This window comes from Cuculus canorus, chromosome 3 (assembly GCF_017976375.1).
Source record: "Cuculus canorus isolate bCucCan1 chromosome 3, bCucCan1.pri, whole genome shotgun sequence".
NCBI lineage: Eukaryota > Metazoa > Chordata > Aves > Cuculiformes > Cuculidae > Cuculus > Cuculus canorus.
Window position 1 is genome coordinate 51,798,647 of NC_071403.1, and position 22,427 is coordinate 51,821,073.

Below are 22,427 nucleotides of genomic sequence, written 5' to 3' on the forward strand. Positions count from 1 at the left end.
GCAGTCCAGGCGCGATCCGCCACGTTATATTCAAGGGAGGAAGGCGGGAAAGCGTTACTATATCGGCATTGGTGGTTCAGTGGTAGAATTCTCGCCTGCCACGCGGGAGGCCCGGGTTCGATTCCCGGCCAATGCAGATGCTTTTTAACCGTTTTTTTATTTCCTTAAAAATTAAAAACAGACAAACAAACAAACACCCAAACAAAGCAGCTTATCGCCGTCATAATAATACAATAAGTGGCTGTTATTACAAAAAGATAATATGCAGATAATCTCCTGGAAGCATAAACACTCTCTTAAAGTTGAAAGAGTTTATTGATATGCTTAATTGTCTTGTAAGATGCAGCTGTCTTAGGTCAAGAGATAACCTGTCTCAGGGCTGCGAGAATTTATTGATGGGCATAATTGACTTGTGAGATGTAATTGTCCTGGATCGGGAAATAACCTGAGGGGAGTGTCCAGATATGGTTGGATAACCTAAAAAAATTAACATTCTTTGGGGAATCACACAGTTCTTTGTCTAAAACTAGGCTACATACCCGCTGCTTTATAAGATGAGATGCCTTGTTTAGAAGGGCATCTGATTCAGCGCTGAATTGTAAAATGAAAATATAGAATCATAGAATAGTTTGGGTTGGAAAGGACCTTAAAGCCCATCCAGTTCCAACCCCCCTGCCATGGGCAGGGACACCTCCCACTGGATCAGGCTGCCCCATCCAACCTGGCCTTGGACACCTCCAAAGGTGGGGCAGCCACAGCTTCCCTGGGCAACCTGTGCCAGCGCCTCACCACTCTAATTGGGAAGAATTTCTTCCTTATTTCTAGTCTAAATCTGCCCTTCTCCAGTTTATACCCACTCCCCCTACTCCTATCACTCCAAGCCTTTGTAAACAGCCCCTCCCCAGCTTTCTTGTAGCCCCTTCAGGTACTGGAAGGTCGCTATAAGGTCTCCTCTGAACCTTCTCTTCTCCATGCTGGACAACCCCAACTCTCTCAGCCTGTGCTCCTATGGGAGGTGCTCCAGCCTTCTGCTCATCCTCTGGACCCATTCCAACAGTCTTTGCTTTGAAGACTTTGTCCTTTTCAATATTATAGCACTGAATAAGCGTTTCTCACAATTGTATTTTTTGAAGGTTTGGACAGAAGGCCCCTCTGAGTCCATCTTTTCTTTCAAGCAATGTTTTCCAGACACTGCTCATTTTTTTGGAGATGATAACGCCTTTGTGTTCAGTCTCCTCTGTGCTGAACTGATGTGTCCTCTCTGACCAACCGTGTTTGCAGCCTCTCCCCATCTCCAGGACAAGGTCAGGCAGAGCCGAGGCGGCTCCAAAGGAGTTTTGACCGTTGCAAAGGTCACGACAACATTCAAATTCGACCTTGGAAAGCAATAAAATACGCATAATGTTTCTGGGAAAATCTATCCCTGTGCACGTAAGCGGGAAATGCGCTCTCTCCCAGCTTTTGTCCCACGGCACGTGGTCGAGGGGGATCGCTCCCTCGCGTTTCCCGGGCCTGATAAAGGATCCTCGCTTTCTAAAACTCCGAAACGGGTCTTAAGAGAGTTTATTTGCCCGCTTATTTTCGGTGTCAGTAAACCCACCCCCGGCTCGCGTTGGACGCGATCCTACGATCCCACGAATGAATGACCCCCTCCCGCCCCGCCCCGCGCCGGGCTGGAAGTGACGCGACCGGATTTGCCTTCAAACCGCCGGCGGCGGCGGGAGGAGGAGGAGGCGGAGGCGGGCTGGGGGTGGGGCCGGCGGAGGAGGAACGGGGAGGAAGGAATCGGCGGGGCCGGGGCCGAGGTCTGCGAGGGGTGAGTGCCCTCCCGGGGATGGGGGGGTCCCGGGTCCCCGCCCGCAGGGAGGGGGGGATGAGGCTCCTCTTCCCAGCCGCCACCGTGAATCGCGCCGTGATCCGGGGTCACCGCGTGCTTGGAGTCGTTGGGATGCGGCGGCGGGGAGGGGGCGGCTGCCCGGCGCTGTCCCGGGATGCGGGATCCGGCTGGGGTAGGGGGGTCCGGTTGCTCGGCTCTGCCCTGGGATGCGGGGGTTCGGCTGCTAGGCTTTGTCCTGGGATTTGGGACTGGGCTGGGATGCGGGGTCCGGCTGCTGGGCTTTGTCCCGGGATGCGGGGCCGGGCTGGGATGCGGGATTCGGCTGCTCGGCTCTGCTCTGGGATGCGGGGCTGGGTTGGGAAGAGGGTCCGGCTGCTCGGCTTTGTCCCGGGATGCAGGACCGGGCTGGGAAGAGGCGGTCCGGCTACTGGGCTTTGTCCCGGGATGCAGGGCTGGGCTTGGCTGCGGGATCCGGCTGCTCGGCTCTGCTCCGGGATGCGGGGCTGGGTTGAGATGCGGGGTCCGTCTGCTCGGCCCTGTCCTGGGATGCAGGACCGGATTGGGATGTGGGGATTCGGCTGCCCGGCTCTGCCCCGGGATGCGGGTCGGAGGGGAGGGCACAGGAGGTAGAGCTGCTCTGCCCCGCCCCGAGGAGCGGGTGGGCACACGGCTGCCCGGGGTGCAGGGGGAGCGCAGGGGGTGAAGCCGCCCCGGGATGCGGGCGGTGTGAGCGCGGCTGTCATCGGGAGCGAGCGTTCCTGTTCCTCCCCTTCCTCTCTGCCTGTTCTTTCTCAACGGAGCGAGGTTTTTGCGGTTATCTTGGTTTTCCCTCCGGAGGGAAGCGGTAGGCATCAGTTCTTGGTGTCCGTTCTGCTGCAGACCTTTCTAAGAAGCAGGTTAATGGAACATCGACCATCTAAAAGAACGTCAGCCTCCCTAAACGGGGTTTTATGCCATTATTTTAAGTCCTTCGAAGGACTTGGCTTTGAAAACATAATATCATCTGCCAACATCGTCCAGAGGAGGACTACAAGGATGATCGGAGGGGCTGGAACACCTTCCCTACAAGGACAGGCTGAGAGAGTTGGGGTTGTTCAGCCTGGAGAAGAGAAGGCTCTGAGGAGACCTTCCAGTGCCTGAAGGGGCTATAGGAAAGCTGAGGAAGGACTGTTCACAAAGGCTTGTAGTGATAGGGCAATGGGTGCAAACTGGAGAGGGGCAGATTTAGGCTAGACATAAGGAAGAATTTCTTCCCGATGAGAGTGGTGAGGCACTGGCACAGGTTGCTCAGGGAAGCTGTGGCTGCCCCATCCCTGGAGGTGTTCAAGGCCAGGTTGGATGGGGCCTTGGGCAGCCTGGTCTGGTGGGATGTCTCTGCCCATGGCAGGGGGGTTGGAACTGGATGGGCTTTAAGGTCCTTTCCAATCCAAACTATTCTATGATTCTATGAACTGTGCATCTCTATCTCATTACATTTTTTTAACCTTTCTTTTTTGCACAAACATCTAAGCATGACTGTACTCGTAGCTGTTGGTGTTTTTTCTTTCACTACCATTACAGTTAAATACAATAAATGAACAAGAACAAGTTTGTTTAGTATCTAGTAAGTCTGGCAACCCTGCTGTTTCCAAGGTAATTAACACCATCACTTGTTGATACCCCTTGTTGCTAAGAGAGGATATTATAAAGTAGGATACTGAAGCTGGAGGGGAGCTCTGAGATGATGCAGTTTTGTTCGCGGGCCATCACGTCATCTGTAAAAACTGATTCCTGAAAGCTGTTACTTTGTTGGGGTCTTTTTTTCTCTCTTCTGGCTTGCAGAGGTTTTTTTTGAATTTTACATGGTTGCTTTTATGTCAGAGCCTGCGTAACAGACTGAAATAATGGAAAAACGTATGCTTTGCCAAAATTCAGGCTCTGGCATAGTCCAAACATTAAGGCTGGACTGCAGAGCTCCTTGGAGGTGTTTTCCTTGTACGGTTTGTGCGGTTTTCTGAGTCAGCAGAGTAGCTAATGGGTCAGCTGTAATAACTGATAGACAACAACTTAAATCTTCTCTCCCAACATCTGTATATCAATATCTTCTTTTATTTTTTAAAGTTGTAGGGGATTTCTTTGTGGAGCAAAATTGATACTGTGTTCAGTTTTGGCTTCCCAAATTCTAATGTGTGAATGTGAGCAGATATTACGTCTAGTCATTTCTTATAATTTCTTACGTCACATTTTCCACAGTGATTTTATCCCCACTGTTTTCTTAATGATGGTCAAGCTGTTGTCTTTAAAGTAAAATACAAAAATAAGCTGCAAAACCTCATTCTCTGAAGTTGTTGATATTTTGAGCCTTTGTTAGATTTCATCCCACACTGCTCTTGGCTGTTCCAAACTCTAGAAGTATTTGAGGTGCTTGGAGTGAATGATAAAATGTATTCTGTTATTAGAAATGGATTCATTTGGTGGGTTTCTAGTGTGTTAATTTGAAGGAACAATAAATAGTCACAGACAGTGTAGAGTGTGTGTTCTTATTGTGAGGGGTGTGTTTGCACACGGTGTTAAACTTTCAAGACAAAATACTTAGGGTATTTGTCTTATATCCTGTTTGTTGTAAACCTTGTGAGCTCGTTACTATTTCAGTTGCTGTTGGGACAGAGATAACTCCATTGGGCGTGATTCATGGAAAGGTCATAGCTGATAAGTGCAGCCTTGCTGCTTTGACGTCCTGTTACGTGATAATATGAGGTATTTGTAAATACTTTAGAAATTATTGTGCAGGATTAGTTTTGTGGGGGTTTTTTTTGTGTTGGTTTTCTTTTTTTTTTTAATTCAGCTCTAGTTTAACTCTGGTTTTGTGCATACTCGCAGCTGTCCCACGTCTTAGACCCTACTCTGAGCTGCCACAATCTGCTGTGACTTTCTGCTGCAAACCTTAATCTGGTTTCAGATTAGTCCTGTAACTCCATTTCTATCCCCTCACCTCCTCCCCATTTTAGAGCTGCTTCAGCATCTTCAGTTACAGGTGCTGTAAGCCTGTAGGCTCACGTGAGTGCATCAGCTCTGACACTGCCTGTATTCCAGGGGCAGCAGCAACGGCATGTCCAGACAAAAGAAGAGCCAGCAGCTTTTTCTGCCACAATTTGTGTACAAGTCTTGTATTTGGAAGCCACTTCAAGCTCTTCTGGTCTTATGACTCAAGATGAGGCAACAAATTAAATTTGTTTTCTAGGTTAAACTAAATTCGCTTATATTTTCAGTTCCACTGATGAAACAGATGGATTCTTAGTTTTTGGTGGGTTTTTTTTTGTTTGGTTGGTTGTTGGTGGTTTTTTGGTTTTCTTTTTTTGTTTTTCTTTTTGTTGGAATTACTACTTCTGGTTATGTTGGAAGCATAATATAACAAATTGAAGTGAGGACCTTTCCCCCCATATGAGATGCTGGCTCATTCTTCTGTGTCTGTTCCTCCTTTCAGTCCTTCCTTTCTCTGTCTTCTGTCATCTGAAAATCACATTTACTCTTTTGTGTGAAATACTGTCATTTTGATCTCAAGCTTTCATAGCTTTCTGACTTAGCATCTTTAGGTTTCTTTTGATTCTTCCTATTTTCACTTTTCCAAATGAAAGCAACTCTTACTTTGTTGGTTGGTTTTTTTTTTTTTCTGGATATTTAAATGGAATTGCTATTTTGCTGGGATTCCTCTACAGCGTTCAATGTAAAAAAAAAAAAAGTTGTCTGTGGCTTCTCTCTGTGTTTTGAAAGTCTAATTTGACATTAGTAACTTGCTGTTACTTGATTTTTAAAATGTTTATTAGCATCTTGCTCAACTTGTGATTTCAGTAGTGTTAGTCATCAGTTAGAATTCTCAGGACAGGCAAACAGGTGTATCTGGTAGGATGAGAAGGAGTGGAAAAGCTTGCTCCTAAATATAGCAGGGAAAACTGTGGTAATATCTGTGTAATGATCCATACGGCAGTTCACAAACATTTTGATGCTTTTTTGTCCCCGGGTAAAAAACAACAAAACTCCCGAATCGAACTGTGTCACCAAAGCTTAATTAGCCTGAGGTATGGGAGTCTTTGTAGTTGCTGGTCGCGCTAACTGTATCAGCTTGTAGACATGGTTGTGGCCAGCTCAGCGAGTCTCTGGCCGGGGAGATTATATAGTGCAGCTGCTTATGATAGCAGGTTTCCAGGCTCAGCCCCATGGATCCCTTCTGCGCGGAGAGGTATGGGCTGTCAGAGGCCTGTCTGCAACTCCTCTGCTTCCAGCGTTTTGCTCCTTGGGCTGAATCTTCCCACAGCGGCTCTCTGTGTCAAGGGAAACTCTGGAGGAAGCAAAAAGAAGAGGATGTTGGCTCAGGAATGGATCAATTGTGTGTCTGTGCATAAAGCTACTTGGAAGGGGGACAGAAAAAGGAGTTTGATTTGCACTTAGCAGCCCCTCTTTACTATGAGACGCAAGTATTATAGCAGTAGTTTGTCTGGTGTGTGCAAAGTGTGGCTTCTGAAACCTCTGATAATGCATTTGAATTTGACCATGACCTGGTATTGAAGTGTGTTCAGTCTTAAGTCTGGTTATTGCGCATGTGAGTTTAGTACCTCTTACATTCTTTAAATAGTTGATCTGTATCAAGTATGCTTCATCCCAGGGCTTAGCCGTAATTGCTTGTCTGCAGTTGCTTCTTACTGGTACTGGGTACAGGTACCGGAATGAGAGCAAGACGACGCTCTTGCAGGCAAGTTTATTTGCTTGTTTTAATGTTTTCTGTGCTTGGTTCTAGGAAATTAGGAGGAGAGTGGGGAAATGCTTGGTGTGTGGAAAAGAGGAGACAGAAAAAGTGGACGCAGTGCAGGTATCTTAGAGAAGAAGGGATGGGATGTGTAACAGATAACGAATGTAGGACAACCGCTATGCACTAAATGTTTAATTGTGGTTTTTCCTTACTTTTCAAGAGCTTAAATTTAATTGTAAAAATGAAGGTGATAGGAAGGTGCAAGCTGGGCATAGAAGGTGGATATTAGTTTCAGAGAAACATTAAGTGAAAATGAAGAATTGTAAAATCAAACGAATGGAAAAATAGTGTTCTCTGCAAGGTAAAATCAGACTGTTAAACTTCATGTGTGTGGAATGTTAAGGCAAAAAAATTGACATAACTTAATGCATCTGGAAGAAGGGCTTTGGATTATTGTTTGTTGGGTTTTTTTTTTAAACCACAAGCCATTATAGTATGGACAATGTTGTGTTGACAGTAAAATATCAATTTTTATTTTACGATAGAATAAAGAAGGAAGGAGAGTATGCACTTGTGACTTCCAATGGTGCATTTCAATATGTATGTCTTGTGTATGCTTTTGAAGAGAACCTTCATTGCATCAAACAATTCTACAAAGAGTTTCATTTCTATTAATTGATAAACAATTATCTTTTTAAATAGGTGACATTTGTTCTAGGACCTTTTCCTAACCAGTGTATTTCCAGTTTCTATATTTTGATATGCCAAATGAGATAGTGAAAATAATTGCAAAAATTTGTTGTAGTCCTGGGATTTTTTTTTTTTCCTTAATATTTCCTGCTTTTTTCAGCTTCATGTTGAACATGAGCCTTGTTATGATCAGTGAGAATGTAAAGCTGGCCCGTGAATATGCCTTACTGGGAAATTATGACTCTGCGATGGTCTACTACCAGGGAGTTCTTGACCAAATGAATAAGTACCTCTACTCTGTCAGAGATGCGTATCTGCAACAGAAATGGCAACAGGTAAATATTAGTTTTCTGGGACATTTTGAGGGGAAAAGCATTAAAGTAGCAAAACCTGACTATCTTAGGGTAAATAAAAGTATAAAAATACTTGTACCATTCTCTGGTAAAATGTATTGCTCTTATATATAGATTTTTTTTTGTTATATAGACTTATTATGTCTTCCTTATGACTTCTTGCTCTGACAGTGACAAAACAGGCAATGGAACGCAGCCCTGGGGAGCCAGTGCACTGTCTGACTTGTCGGCTTCTTGCTGACGAATGCCTCCGTTATGCTGAAGTTTTTTAGGCTGGTATCATTTTGAATAGTCTTAGTTTCCTCTCCGTGTTTCAGTGGTGTGACTTAGATCCTTAATGGAAACTGTGTTGCGGCTGCCGTGTTAACTTACCCTTAATACAAACCATCATTTTTTTCACTGGTGTTCAATCCATTGGGTTTTGTTCTTTTCCGTCGTACTTGTTTAATATGCAAGATTTGTCAAAAGCTTCTTTAGTGTTAAATCCAAAATCTATTTGTTTATTTATTAAATGTACTGCGGAAGGCAGAGAAACTTTCTAAATAGTTGATGTGCATTATTCTTGTCTGTTGAAGTAGAATCAGGTAACTTGTGAAACCTTGTGGAATCCATCCAGGCGCTACATGGGCTTGAACAGAGAGCTATTACAAACTCATTTGCAATGTGCTTAATCTGCTTTTTTTTTTAACAGGTTTGGCAAGAGATAAGTGTGGAAGCTAAGCATGTGAAAGATATAATGAAAACTCTAGAGAGTTTTAAACTAGACAGTACTCCATTGAAAGCATCACAACAAGAATTACCAGCTCATGATGCAGAAGTCTGGTCTTTGCCAGTACCTGCTGAACGTAGGTAAGAGAAATCCTGAAGACCTGTATTGACGCTTATTAGGGCAAAGCGTTCTTTGACTTCGGCCTATTCCTGATTAATTTTTGTTCTAGATCTTACATGTGTAACACACCAGCAGCTTGTCACCCTTTGTGGTGAAGGAAGTGCCATTTTGAGGGAGCCTACTTCAGAACATTCCGAGGCTTTTGTCTTATATGAGCTTGACTAATATTCAGCTGCTTTTTTTTTTCTTCCTACTTAAGATAAATTTATCATTCTGTGGATACTGTATTTCACAGTTAATCATCTCATCAACTTTTAAAATAATTCTGCATGTAGCTGATATGAAAAGGCTGAAGAAGTATTGTCAGAGTAAGAGCAAAATCTAGAAGTGGGCAAGTTCCGTTCCTTTTGTGTAGCAAGGTCTGATCTCCTTCATGAACATGGCCAGTTAGGCCAGGGTAAGCTCAAGAGAAAAGGTGGGAGCAACCAGCTGCTTATTTCAGAAGTAGTTTTGAATTATGCTCTGAATGTCTGTGAAGCCAAGGACTTTCGGAGTGGTTTGGCAACATAGCTGCTACTGAAAGGATGGTCCTACCCTCCACGGCTGTGTGTGTTCTCCACTTTTGTTTTTGTTGGTGTTGATTAGCTGATTCAGGATGCTAAACTGGCTAAAAAAGACATGGTTTTGTGGGACTAGTGTTTTTTTGTTTAGCCTTTAGGTTTTTAGCTGTTGTTGGTTTCTTCCCCCAAAACCAGTTATCTGAGCTGGTTTGGGGTTCTAATACGTGCTGGTGGTGATAGTGTGGAGGAGGGAACAGGAGTGCACACAAAGCAGACATGGAACTGTGCATTTTGACAGAAAGTGATATTAAATCACCTTAGCTGTATCGTCAAACTGCTCTTTGAGGCTTCAAACTTAAAAGCTGTTTCACACAGACAAGTAACTTCAGTCTTTACAGGTACATTTTTACTTTTTTTTTTTTAATTGATTTATTTTACGCCTCCTTTCTGAAAGAAGTGAGTCTTATGTGACCACACTGTTTCTGTTTACTTTATCTAACAACTTTGGAACACTGCTAGCCAATTTCATTCAAGCCTTCTGGAAGAATATTCTGAGAGGTAGATTTTTGCTGGTGTTTTGAAGCTCTCTAGAGAAGAGATACACAAACTTCTGTTTCTAATAAGGAAAAGGCTGGAGAGAACTGTTTCTATTCCGTTTCTCTTGCCAGCTGGTGAAGTATGGAGTTGTGGCAATGTGAAAAAGCCACAGTGAAAACTTGGGCCATGTTGTGTTGGAGTAACCACAGCAAATTCCCATACTGAGACAGCAGAACTTGGCAGTTTAGGTGGAAATGAGATGTGTAATCACATTGTTCCTTTATTTTGAGCTTTGGGGTGGAATTTAGAGGTGGCTAGGTGTTTATAAATAGAAGTATAGGTTCATAGATTCCCCATTTGGAGAGTGAAGACTTTAACACTTACGATCTCATCATTAGCATATTCACGTTGCCTAATATGCATTTCACCCTGAAGAGACGTGTACGGTTCTGACAAACTTGCTACTGTGAACCAATTAAAGGCAACTTCTGTGAAGGTACCGGATCCTGATATATCTTGAATGATATGTCAAAACACATCTAGTTCAAGTAAATGCTCTCCAAACCAGGGTCTTCCATTTTCTGTTCCCTATAAATATCCTTGAACTTAAACTTGTCTCATAGCTTATTAATGCTGGAGTTTTAGGAAAGCCCACGGGAAAAGTATATCTGTGAGAATAACAGATTTATATGGGGAAGAAATGGAATTTTTAAGAAATCCATAACACCAATCATTATGCTGGTTTATTCATAAGTGCTTATGAAAGCAGTCTAATTTCAAACAACTGAAGGCCTCGTATACACATTTTCTTTCCCAAGAAGTGAAAATAAAGTGAATATAAAACTGATTCCCAAGCAACCTTTGTATTTCTTTGTGTAGGAGAGTGAGGATCATTGTGGTAAGGAGAAAATATATTTGGATGTTTTTTTGTTGGTTGTTTTTTTCCCCCTAAGCTCTATAATACTAGGGTTACTTTTATTTATGAAATGTACAAAGCAAAGAGTTTGTTTTAAGCAAATGAGCCCTGAGATTGTGTCAAGGGGAAAATGAATTTTTAGTTGCTATCTAAAAATATCTGTCTTGTTTCTGACATGTATTCTGATTTTTATCTTGAGGAAAATGACTTTTCAGTTTGCAACCACTTGATTTGGTTATGTAGTGCTCACCAGTGACTTTACACTGAGGCTTTTTGCATATGTTACCACTAATTAGATCTTCGCCAGGACCCAGAAAGCGTCAGTCTGCTCAGTGCAGTGATTGCAGAGGTCACAATAATCGTTTGAGTGCAGCTGTCAGAGGCCCTCACCGTCCGTCCTCTCGAAATCCCAATGATAAAGGGAAGGCAGTCCGCAGCCGGGAAAAAAAGGATCCGCAATATAAAGGAAAAGAAGAAAAGGTAAGTTTGCAAGTAGCTTCATGAAGCTGAGAAACTCAGTCTGGCTTTCTTAATATTGAGTGTATTATAAAACTACATGCCTATAAAAGCTTTCTTCTGTTCAGGTCAGTGTGCTGATTTGAATCTCATCTTGTAAGGAGTCTTGGTTACGGATTAATGGGGGCAGAAAAAACCAAACCAAATACCAAGCTCTTATCTGGAGGAAGTGATCTGGTAAACATGGGCTTATTTACTGCAACCTGGAGATAGTTGTTTGAAATTATACCATGAATTACTGAAACCACACCTGATGGAGCTTGTTCAAATGAGGAGTCCTTGGGGGTTCTTTAATTGCTTTCATATATGTTAGACTGAGATTAACTTGCCTGTTCCACAGCATTGCAAGATTAAATAAATCTTAAAGGGAGATCTTTACTTATTCTTTTCTTGAGAATCTGGTATTAGCTTCAGGCTCTTTTCAGTTTAGAACAAACAAAACCCCAACGTACATCATGAGAGAGAGAGAATGAGCTATGATCTATTCTTTGCCATCAGAGTGCTTTAATTTTCGTTTGTTCTCTGATCTCCATAGATTTGACTGGTGACCAAAGTAAGAGATCATGCAGAAGACACTAGATTCATAGTTTTCCAGAGTCTGAATAAATAAAGTATCCATGTAATAGTTTGTTAGCTTCAGCAGCCTTCTATTGTGGCAAGGTGTCATGGCCTGTGGAAATAATATAAACTACAAGGGTGGAATTGTTCAACTATGTAAGCTGCTACTTTATTAGGAGTTGAATTACATTGTCTTTGAGTGATAATCCTCTCTCACTAAGGATATACACACACAGAGACAGGATAGGTCTTTTTTCTTTTTTACAGTTGTTCTGTCATCACCAGTGCTTGCTGTTAAGTGTATAAAAAAACAGGGTATGTCTAGTGTATTTTACTTCCTTTCAGTTGCATGGTCTCTGCTGTTTGAGCCCTTTCAACTGTGTAACTTCTTTGCTTCTGCTCTACCGCAGAGCTGCTTCTCCGCTGTTCTTCTCTGTGCTTCTGTATCATTTAATTAGGTCTTTTTTTACTTCTGTGATCTTTTTGCAGATCACCTTTGCTCATCCTACACATGGAAGTCCTACTTAACTTTTTTTTTTTTTGTGTTCCATATATATGGCATATTTATGACACAGAATTTGAGTTACTCTGGCTTGGTGTGACACTCTCTGATGCAGTCTCACGCATGATTCCCCCTTCCCCAGCTGCTGGCTCAGATGGTTTTTGATTTCTTGGGGAGAAGAAGCAACCACTGTTATGCTGGGTTAGGTATATGCAGTTTTGATTACCTACTAAAGCAAAGAGACTGTGTCAATGCAATATGCTGTCTTTGGGGAGAGGGAAATGGCACCAGAGCCATACGGAAGTCTGGGTGAACCACATAGATCCTGCAGTGCAGCAGTAACATGAATGCTTCGTAATTTTCATGCTGGTTTATGTTGCTATCTGCTAGAAATATGATGCTGTTGTGGGCTTGTTATAAAAACAATAGTAGCATAACCATTGGTATATATTTATGTTGTTATATCCTTTATACGTAGAACAAATCCACATCTGAGATTTCAGAGTCTGAACCAAAGAAGTTTGATAGTACCGGATATGATAAAGATTTAGTAGAAGCCTTGGAAAGAGATATAATTTCTCAGAATCCCAACATTCGATGGTAAGTTTGAATTCTGCTGTCAGTCTTTCTGAGTCGTTGTTTCTTTTTTCTCTTATACAGTGTGGCAAGACTTAAGTGTTTTAGCATATGCTTACTTATAAAAAGTAGCTGCAGGTTTTCTTTATTCCTTAAATAGCCAACTAAACTCCTTGTGTAGTTTAATATTTTTAGAACATTTTTCCCACCCATGGATTCATAGAATTTGCGTTGGAAGGGACCCCTAAAGATGAGCTAATCCAACCCCTGGCCATGAGCAAGGACAACTTTCCCTAGATTAGGTTGCTCGAAGCCCCATCCAACCTGACCATACAAAGCTTCTTACGCTTTTCTCTGCATCCTGAAATCAATTTTTTTATATGCTATTTGCAATGTAAAAGCTTCTAGTGTCTGCCAGCGTCTTTTAATTTTAAAACCTGTTTTGCTAGCCAGGGCCATACCAAGATGGAAAACCAATTAATAAAGAAGTTATGTCAATATAGGAACCTTTGAAATCTTGCTGGATGTGACGTGACTGCCAGTATAAAATACAATCACGTGCTAGTACGTTTACATAAATGTGTTAAACATTAAACCTTATATAAAGGTTGTTTTGTGTTCCAAATATTTCCAAGCTTAGGTGGTTTTCTGAGGATTAAATGAGCAAAAATCTTCTGGCAAATAAAGTAGGCTTTAAAAAAACCTGAACAATCCCACAAACCACTTTGTATGTATGCAAACGTCATGTATTTCAATTCAATATGTAAATGTACGTTTCAGTTTTTATATTGAATCTTAAAATGCAACTTCAGATTTGAAACTCTCTGTACAGATACGGTTTGAAATCAAAATATTACTTGAGCACAAACCGATAAGTGGAATACTCGGACAGTTACCCTTGAGAAAATAAGACCAGCCTATAAGGTGACTAAGAATTAATGCATTTGTAATGCTGAGAAGGAATTCTAAAAAAATCTGTTAAATTCAGCTGCACTTACTAGTCTTTAGTAAATTGTTCTTGTGATGATGAAAGATGGTATTCAGGTTTTGGGGACAGCCAACAGCTCCGCAAAAGAAGAAAGCATCATCTGTAACTACCATAAGTTTAACCAACTTACCTTATTCTGCTTATTCTTTCTGTGAGTAAGAACAGTGGTGCTGTAGTGAAATAATTAATGTGTCTCTCAGTTTTTGCATGCAGCTAGAGTCTCCTAGCTGGACACCAACTGTAGTTGTTGTAGGCTTTTGCCACTAGAACATAAATAAATCCAACTTATTTTCTGAATTGTGGAACAGCTGTTATATAACAATAAGTTTAATTGCGTGTTGTTTTGAGCTGTGGACTGATCCTTTTTCAGCCTGTCTGAATCTGTCAAACAACTTTGTCTTTCTTGTCAGGGACGACATTGCTGATTTAGTAGAAGCCAAAAAGCTGCTTAAGGAAGCTGTAGTTTTACCAATGTGGATGCCGGAGTTTTTTAAAGGAATTAGGAGACCATGGAAGGTATGAAAAATTCTGATCCTTTGATCATAAGTAGCATTCTGGGATTGGATCTTGGCAGAACAAGAAATTTCAAGTGTACAGTTTATATAAATTATTTATATATTTATATAAATAGTACCAACCAAATAAAGATATCAGCCAGACAAATACAATGTACGTAGCTGTATTTTTGCAAATAAACAATAGTAATTAATAACCTTTGAAAGGAAAGGTTACATCTAGTGTTTTAATATTACACTATTAAACAAACTGTGAAATTGTCTGTGTTTTGATTCTTGTCCTAAAAGTGTTTCTTTTTCGGTTTAATAGGGTGTGCTGATGGTTGGTCCTCCTGGTACTGGAAAGACTCTCCTGGCCAAAGCTGTAGCTACTGAATGCAAGACTACTTTTTTCAATGTTTCTTCTTCCACGCTTACCTCAAAATACAGAGGAGAATCTGAGAAACTTGTTCGTCTACTGTTTGAAATGGTGATTGAAGTTTCTGAATGTAAATACTGAGATAATGAAGTAGAATTACTTCTGGAATAGTGAAACCTTGCCAAGATTCAGAACTCGTGGCATACATAAACAGTACTCCAAGATTCACTTTAGGACCTTCTAATTTGGCTGCGTACATTCCAGATCTGGTTATTCCTAAATACCTTTGTAAAAACTGAAGAATTAAGTGGCCTTTATTTTCAGGATTAGCTTGTTACTTTAGAGGTAGCTAATTATAAGCTGACAAGTAGAATACACTTGAGTGTAAAACTGGAGATGGAATCTAATTGCTTTTGAAGTGAGAACCCTACTTAGGCTGTCTTGGGGCAGTGGTGAGGAAGAGTGAGGTTTTTTGCTTGTGCTTAAAATGAATGAACTTCCAACAAACTGTAGTTAACTTTTAGAGCACATAACACTTGAAATTGACTTGTAATACGCATTCTTTTTTTCATGTGTTGTCATGTTTGCACGCAGTTTTTGCCAGAGTGGCCAGATCTGAAGGGGGCAGCAGAGCTGCGATTACAGTAGTCAGAAAAATCAGGAGATAAAAGATGTTTTATAATATACTTTATCATTTTAAATGAGTTGTTATCATGCCTGTCGATCAAAAATGCATGTACACGACAGACAGCATTTCACCTGCTCTACGGCAGCAGCGTTTATTATTGCGGATACTTGTTGTTGACCTCTCTTGTTTTTAGAAAGGTTAGAGTTACTTTGAAGTTGACCAGTGTCTTGGACAGGTTCCATATCATGGTGTCCTAACTTAATGTTCATCCTAGCTTTAACTGAGTTCTTATTCACGTATTCTGTGATGACTTCCACATTAACGGATGTTATTCCTAATGTGCAAAAATGCCTTTAGCTTATTAAACATTTGTTTGTAGCCCTAGCAATCACAGGACTTTGCCAAAACCCATTCTGCTCAAATGTTATTAACGAATGCGCAGTTGCTCTATAGCGGTGTGTAGTGGTCGAAGAGAGGGAAGATGAGGTGTTGTTTGGTACTTCTGAGCCGATTCACTGGGCTAAATGTGTCATTACTTAGCTCTGAATATGCTGCTATTTCTTAAATGTGAGTGGATTGACATTTCGTTTTTTGCTGTATCGTTTGCTTTCTTTAGGCTCGATTTTATGCCCCGACAACTATATTTATTGATGAAATAGACTCTATCTGCAGTCGCAGGGGAACTTCAGAGGAGCATGAAGCTAGCCGACGTGTGAAGGCAGAGCTGCTAGTTCAAATGGATGGTAAATAACCTGATCACTGGGAAGTGCTGAACTGGAGGAAACTTGAAGGAGAAAAGAAAAATCGCTTCTTCATTTTCAAGAAGCAATTTGATTGAAAACCTTACATAAAGTTGGGGTAAAAAGATACAAATGCATTATTCCAGCTGTCAATGTGGAAGGAAAAACGATAGCGATTAACAGTCTTTTAGCATCTGAGCAATGACCTCATGTTAGTGACCCAGAATAATGAAGATTCAGAGGAGAATACAAGATTCCAAAACTGCAGAAGGAAAGAACTATTAATTGCTCCTCTCAGTCTTTACCAGTATATTGCTTACTTCTCCAAAAACCAAGTAAATAGTGGTTCAAAAAAACTGTCTCCTGTTCCAATTTAACTTTAAAAGCAGTCATTACACTTAACTTCTTTGGGATCTCTTTTCTTTTTTCTCCTGAAGATACAAATACAACATGAAGGCTTTTTTTAATGGAAGTGCTTGGGAGAGTTTTCTTTTTAAAACACTCAGTCCATTACAGCTGTTTGGTTTATATCTTGCAAATCAACAAAGTTTAGAAGTAGGTAAGACTGCAAAGTTGTTATAAAGGCACCCTTTTTATACTCTTTTGTTAAGCAGGGAGAAAGAAAGGAGCAACTGAAAAGTGCCGATCTACAGAGTAATTTCTGATAGAATTCCACAAGTCAGAAGATTTGTATATTTATTTCTGATTCTCTAGTGTTGACACTCTTTTATGTTTGACTTTAGACAGCAGTAGAGCTGTAATGCTCTGTTCTCATAACTCAAGTATGTACATAAGCTAATTTATTAGTAGCAACTATTTGAAGTCCTTTTACTTCAGCTTTCATAAATGTTTTATATGCAAATTTTGAGGCAGACTAGGCACAATAGCTATTCCACAGCCCAATCCTGTGATTATAAGCAAAAACAGTAAATACGGAGGGTAGCAAGTTTAATGAAATTAAGGTCTTCATCGAGCAGCAGTTTCACAGTACTTTAGAGACTGAAGTGTTCTCTCTGCTTCTGAGAAGCTGTGATTCAGTCCGCCAAATTTAAACATTCACTTCTGCATTTTGTAAGAATCCATTTGCATATATGAGACATTTGGCCTGAATTCAGAATTGAAGAAGCCCTACAGAGGAGTGACACTGCTTTTGCATGACACTTAGTGAATGCTGTTGTGTGAGAGGAATATCTGTTTCTTACTGTGGTGATTGTTTTCAGTTTTGGAGGGGCAAATTTTGTTTTTCCTCACATGCTGTTACAGGAAGTTGATGTGAAAATTCAAACACTGTAGGATGGCAAAAATACAAACAACTCTGCTTGTGAAAACATTCCATCCATGGTAGAGAGAAACTTCCTGATGTGAGCAGTGGCACAGGCCACAGTTAAACTCAGTTAAACTAGTTTAGAACTCCATTAAACTAAGTCACCATTTTTGCTTGCGTGCTGTCATATAGATGCAAAAGCTGAACTCTATTGTACTTAGCGATTCTATTGCGCTCATACTCACTACAGTGAAATAGAGTCGCTGCTTTAATATTATAGAGTTGTGGATATTGTTCTCTCTATATATTAATTTCACAAAATACGTGTGTGTTTTATTTCCCCTTCTCTCCTATGAAGGTGTTGGAGGTGCTGCTGAAAATGATGATCCTTCCAAGATGGTCATGGTACTTGCTGCTACTAATTTTCCTTGGGATATTGATGAAGCCCTAAGACGGAGACTAGAAAAGAGAATTTACATTCCTTTACCATCAGGTATGAAGAATTGCAGAGAGGAGTGGTTGAAAAGATTAAAATCTAAACTTCATCGATATTCCTTTACTTTTGATAACCTGATTTAAAAATCTGATTGAAACAAGTATTATTTATGCAGGTATATATTCATTTGTTAATTCAGGACCAGGTTAAATCTAAACATTGAACATTTACGTTTATCTAGTACAGTGTACTTTTTCTCATTCTTCCCTGTTATCCTTTAATTCGCTGTTTCTTTTCAGAAAGCAAGTTGTATAGACTCAATTTTCTGTTCTTTGATTAGCAAAAGGTAGAGAGGAACTCCTAAGAATAAATCTGCGAGAGCTGGAACTGGCTGATGATGTTGACCTTGCAAATATTGCTGAGAAAATGGAGGGTTACTCAGGTGCAGACATTACCAACGTATGCAGGTATGTTAACATTGCATCATTTGTGTCACTGCTGCTACAAAATCTGAGGAAAGTGTTTGTAAAGTAACTAATTTACATGATTTAAGTTTTTGGATAAAAACAGACTGTAACTTGTCTTTTATGTGTGCCTAAAAGGTGAAATGCTGCATTAATATTTCCCTAGGTTTTCATTTGAAATTTTTGCATAACGATGGTGAAGAGCAGTTGCAACATAGTAATCTAAACAAGCTCTAATTTAGGTAAAATTCCATGTTCTTTCAAGTACACCAAATTCTTTGCTTGAGGAATATCCACAGGATGGTAAGCTTCAACCTGTAGAGTTGCAGTCATTCCACTGAGGTTATACTGCGTCAGCAGAGCATCCGTGTCTAAAAGGTGATAGTGGCAGAGGCGAGAATAACTACAGTAAAAACGCAGAATGTTGTTCCTTCGTGACACAGAAAAGGTATATGTATTGTGTGGCAGTACAAGAGCTGTGTACTCAGCACTCTGGCTGTAGTAACGAGGCTGACTTAAGTTTTCTTCTACCTCGTCCATCTCCCCTTCTCAGTACTATTTACATGCAATCATTTGTGGGGCCAATTTGTAACCTAGATTCCTGAAATAATCAACTAAAAATACCTTCTAACCCTTGCCTCAATCTTTTATTTTCTTTCAAAAGTGGAAAAGGGAAGGAAGGGATTGTCTTTCAAGAGACTGATACCACTCACCTGGTTTACATGTAAAGATTTGCACTGGCACAGTTGCAGTGGTGGCAAATTATAGAATCAGCAGTAAGGGATAAAGGACAAACTTCTTAAGATGCTGTTGTCATCTGATAAGCACGTGTATAACTATGTTTTCAGGCTTTGGAGGTAGCACGAAAGTGTGTCAGTGCAAGGCTTGAGCTTCAGGTTGTGCCAACACAACTGTTGTGGGGCTGTGTGCTTTGAACAGGGTAAGGGACCTGTGCTGAATTAAAAACCTCATTACTTTCCTCAACTGCCAGATCCGTTTCTTGCCTTGATTCCTAATACAGCTAATAATTAATACTAATAGCTGCAAACACTTGTCAGGACAATGTGCAGTGCCACACACAAGTATGAATGTACACAAGTGCCATGGCTCTTATCAGCAGAGTATCTTCAGGCTGAATTAAGAGTATGGAGGCTCAGTACTATTTCCTGAACAAACAACAAACCTGACCCAATGTTTGGGAAAATAATGGTATGTTAGTTGCTCTGAATCAGTATTGTGCAGATTTGTTTCATTTTAGGTTTGTGAGATGAATTTGTGGTGTTCTTTTGCTCAGTCTTGGTGTTGGCTGTGTTTTGAAAGGAGTTTGGTTCGTGTTACATGAAAGAATTGATTTGGTCTGCTGCTTTATGCATTGTAGTTGCAGTTTATCTGCCCTGGTCTGTTCAGCGTTTATTTGTGATTAATTTTATACTGGATACCAGTACACTTGTTTAAAAGTGAGAATACACGTAATATTTTTCAATTAATTTCATGTATATATATATATATATATATGCACACACAAATGCACATATTGTTCCTTTTTATTTTTAATCAAGTCCATTGCTACAAATAATATATTTTAAAAAAGGCAAAACCAGAAAAAGGACAAAGAAATACCCCAGTCCTTCCTTTCTGGTAGCCTCTGAGGTGACAGCAACCAGAAATCCAGGCAAACTGGGGTTTGGATGTGTATGATTTGAAATCAGTAAGAAAGTATTCATACTAACCTGTGTGTTTACACGTTGTTAATGATGTCAGGAAAGACAGATCTTAAACATGGTTGTTTCATTTACATTGAGACAAAAAGACATATGGCTGATGTAAAGGTGCTTTTACGTGGTTCAGGCATACAGTATAAAAACCCAGTGAAGTTCAAACTTGTAAACTGTAACAGTCCTTAATAGTGACAATAGCAAAACTTAAGAAAAAGGGAACCAAAAACTCTGACTGTCTTACTTTAAAAAAATTTGAGGTGAAATCCAAGGTTTGCTGAGCCAGAGCGAAAACCAGTTAGACGTAGCAATACAGTTCATAGCAGTCAGGATGTAACCATGGAAAATGGGAGTGAAACTTTATTTTAAAAAGACATTCAGGAAATGTAAAATGCATCTAAATTGCATATTAGACGGGAGTAGGACTGACTTTGAATTCTTGTTCTGAGTGGACTGTGAAGCTTGAAAGGCCTTTGGAACGGAACTGGTCCCTGCTGTGTGTTCCAGTGGGTAGCTGCTTATTTTTTGAGTATAACGTTGGTGCTTGTCCAGGCGATGACGGTGCATTTGAGAAGCACTAAGAGTTTATGTTGGAATAATTGTCAGCAAAATGACTTTACAGAAGAAAGTGGTGGCAGCTGCACTTTCATTTTGTGGGTGTGTTGAGGTATGGTGGGTGGGTTTTGTTTGGGTTGTTTTTTATCGTGTTGTTTTTTTCCTTTAACTGCTGTCTGGAGGCATGTTAGATGCACAGGATGCTTCCTCCGATCTGTGTTCCTTCTTGATTGGGTAACACCAGTTTTTAGGTCACAAATGATGATACAACACAGCAAAGCATGGTGATATTTGACTAAGATGGATATCAACAAGGCAACATTTTTGCGTTATTTTGAAATTCAACTTATTGTATTATTCTAATTGCTGACATTTACTTAGTAAATTCATGCAGTCTGTCAGTTATTGTTTCTTTTCGGGGGAAGGGGTGGAACTGAAAGAGAATATGCTGAAACCATCTTCCTAAATCCTCCTAGAAGACAATGTATACGTTTTTTCTCTTTGGGCTCTCATCTACGAATATAATACGGTGCTGCTGTGTTATCACCAGGATTACCCTTCCATCTTTTTTACTGTTAGACAAAATACATAGCATTTTCTTCTTATTATAAGCTATGTAACAATGGATTAGAAGGAGCTTTAGTCTTTCAGTGTTATCTATTACCTCACCAGTTCATCATCTCCTGCTACTGATACTGCTACTGGAAATCCAAAGGCAGTCAAACTTAATGCAGCAAGAAAAAGACACACTTGTAAAGACAAATAACGTTTATTGATGCCAGAAGTTTGGGCTGCCATGGACTGAACAGACTTTGTAATTTAACATTTAGCTTTGAATGTATAGGCTGCATGTGGACACTGTTGACCCCTCTGTCTTCAAAGTGGGATTCCTATTTGGACTAGAATCATTCCAAATATTCCAGCCACTCTTCCTCTATGTAGGAGGAGTCAAACCATTACTTTGCCTTGTTCCTGTTTAAAAATAGTATAAACAGCAGCTACATCGTAGGCATCCTGTGGCATTAGATAAATCAGTGAGTCTTTACCTCTTTTGCCTCACCTATGAACAGTAGCTATTCAAAGATCCAGTGAGGATAAATCCATGTTTGAAAACTATGGATAGCACAGTATCATTTGTACAAGCACTTGGAGATCTTCCCATAACAGTTTACAGTTCTTTGTTGCATATTTTTTGAATGCAACAGCTTACCGGGAGTCCTGTGTTGAGCTTTTCCAATGAGGGAACTTGCTATCCTGTGTTGAGTAACTTTTTTTTCTTTGCATCCTTGATAGAGATGCATCGTTGATGGCTATGAGAAGGCGTATTGAAGGCTTGACACCAGAAGAAATAAGAAATCTCTCCCGAGATGAAATGCATATGCCAACAACTATGGAAGACTTTGAAATAGCTTTGAAGAAAGTTTCTAAATCTGTATCTGCTGCGGACATTGAGAAATATGAGAAATGGATAGCTGAGTTTGGATCGTGCTGAGTTGTCTTATCTTGAAGAAGCCACCTTACGTCTTAAAACAGCTTTAGAAGTAATAAGTAGCGTGCCAGTGCACTGCGGGCTCTTTTTAACTTTTGTAATTTAAGAGCAACGGATGTCTAAATAAATTTTTTTTTAAAATGCAAATTCTGCCGAGCTCTCTTTGAACTAGCTCAGAAGTTACCCATTTTTCTCAAATGCAAAAGATATTGATGGGATCTGCTTTGATCTTCAAGATATTAAAATTACTTGAGTTTAATATTGAAACTCTTTCATCGGAGGCTTTACCCTTGAAAAATAGCTGTTGCACTCAAGAAAACCAAACTAGCCCTGTTTAAATGAGCAACGGGTGCTGAGAACTAGAAAATGGGATGAACAAGATACTGTTGTGTAGATGGATTTGCTACCTCATCTTGCCTACCCTGAAACTGCTTCTGCGATATTAATAAAGAACCTATTGAGATTTAGAACAGCAGCCCCTGTGCTACTGATGGTCGATAGATTCGACTGAAGTTTAAGCAAGAGGTAGGATCATCACAGGTTTGCAGTATCTATTAAGTAATTGTAAATACATTCAGCCAGTGCAAACTAATTCCATGCAGCCAGCAGTGATGCAGTCTCCTTGTAAGTCTGAGAGAATAAAAGCTTTCTAGCATTACTCCTGAAATAGGTTTTTCT

At 40.4% G+C, this 22,427-nt stretch overlaps 1 protein-coding gene and 1 non-coding gene across 5 annotated transcripts; both read left to right on the forward strand.

The window, feature by feature from the left end:
* Positions 1 to 65: 65 nt before the first annotated feature.
* TRNAG-GCC (transfer RNA glycine (anticodon GCC)) lies at positions 66 to 136 on the forward strand. The gene has a single exon. It is a non-coding gene; the product is annotated as a tRNA-Gly (tRNA).
* A 1,608-nt stretch (positions 137 to 1,744) lies between these two features.
* Positions 1,745 to 22,368, forward strand: KATNA1 (katanin catalytic subunit A1). Of its 4 annotated transcripts, XM_054062946.1 has the most exons (12): positions 1,768 to 1,816; positions 6,609 to 6,680; positions 7,411 to 7,585; positions 8,295 to 8,452; positions 10,742 to 10,925; positions 12,500 to 12,621; positions 13,996 to 14,101; positions 14,411 to 14,569; positions 15,703 to 15,829; positions 17,449 to 17,583; positions 17,867 to 17,993; positions 21,554 to 22,368. In XM_054062946.1, exons 3-12 carry the CDS (start codon positions 7,415 to 7,417, stop codon positions 21,750 to 21,752), a joined length of 1,488 nt encoding a protein of 495 aa, XP_053918921.1. In that variant the 5' UTR covers positions 1,768 to 1,816; positions 6,609 to 6,680; positions 7,411 to 7,414; the 3' UTR covers positions 21,753 to 22,368. The 4 variants fall into 4 exon arrangements, with proteins under 4 accessions (XP_053918920.1, XP_053918921.1, XP_053918918.1 ...); XM_054062945.1 differs by lacking the exon at positions 6,609 to 6,680 and having other exon boundaries at positions 1,745 to 1,816; positions 21,554 to 22,367; XM_054062943.1 differs by lacking the exon at positions 1,768 to 1,816 and having other exon boundaries at positions 5,172 to 6,680.
* Positions 22,369 to 22,427: the final 59 nt, after the last annotated feature.

What these genes read in the sequence shown, in the direction of transcription:
- KATNA1 (XM_054062943.1), top strand. Translation starts at nt 6,538, where the DNA reads ATGAGAGCAAGACGACGCTCTTGCAGGCAAGTTTATTTGCTTGTTTTA. An exon ending in CCAGTACCTGCTGAACGTAG is followed by an intron (nt 8,453 to 10,741) that starts GTAAGAGAAATC and finishes ACCACTAATTAG; the next exon opens with ATCTTCGCCAGGACCCAGAA. An exon ending in ATAAAGGAAAAGAAGAAAAG is followed by an intron (nt 10,926 to 12,499) that starts GTAAGTTTGCAA and finishes CTTTATACGTAG; the next exon opens with AACAAATCCACATCTGAGAT.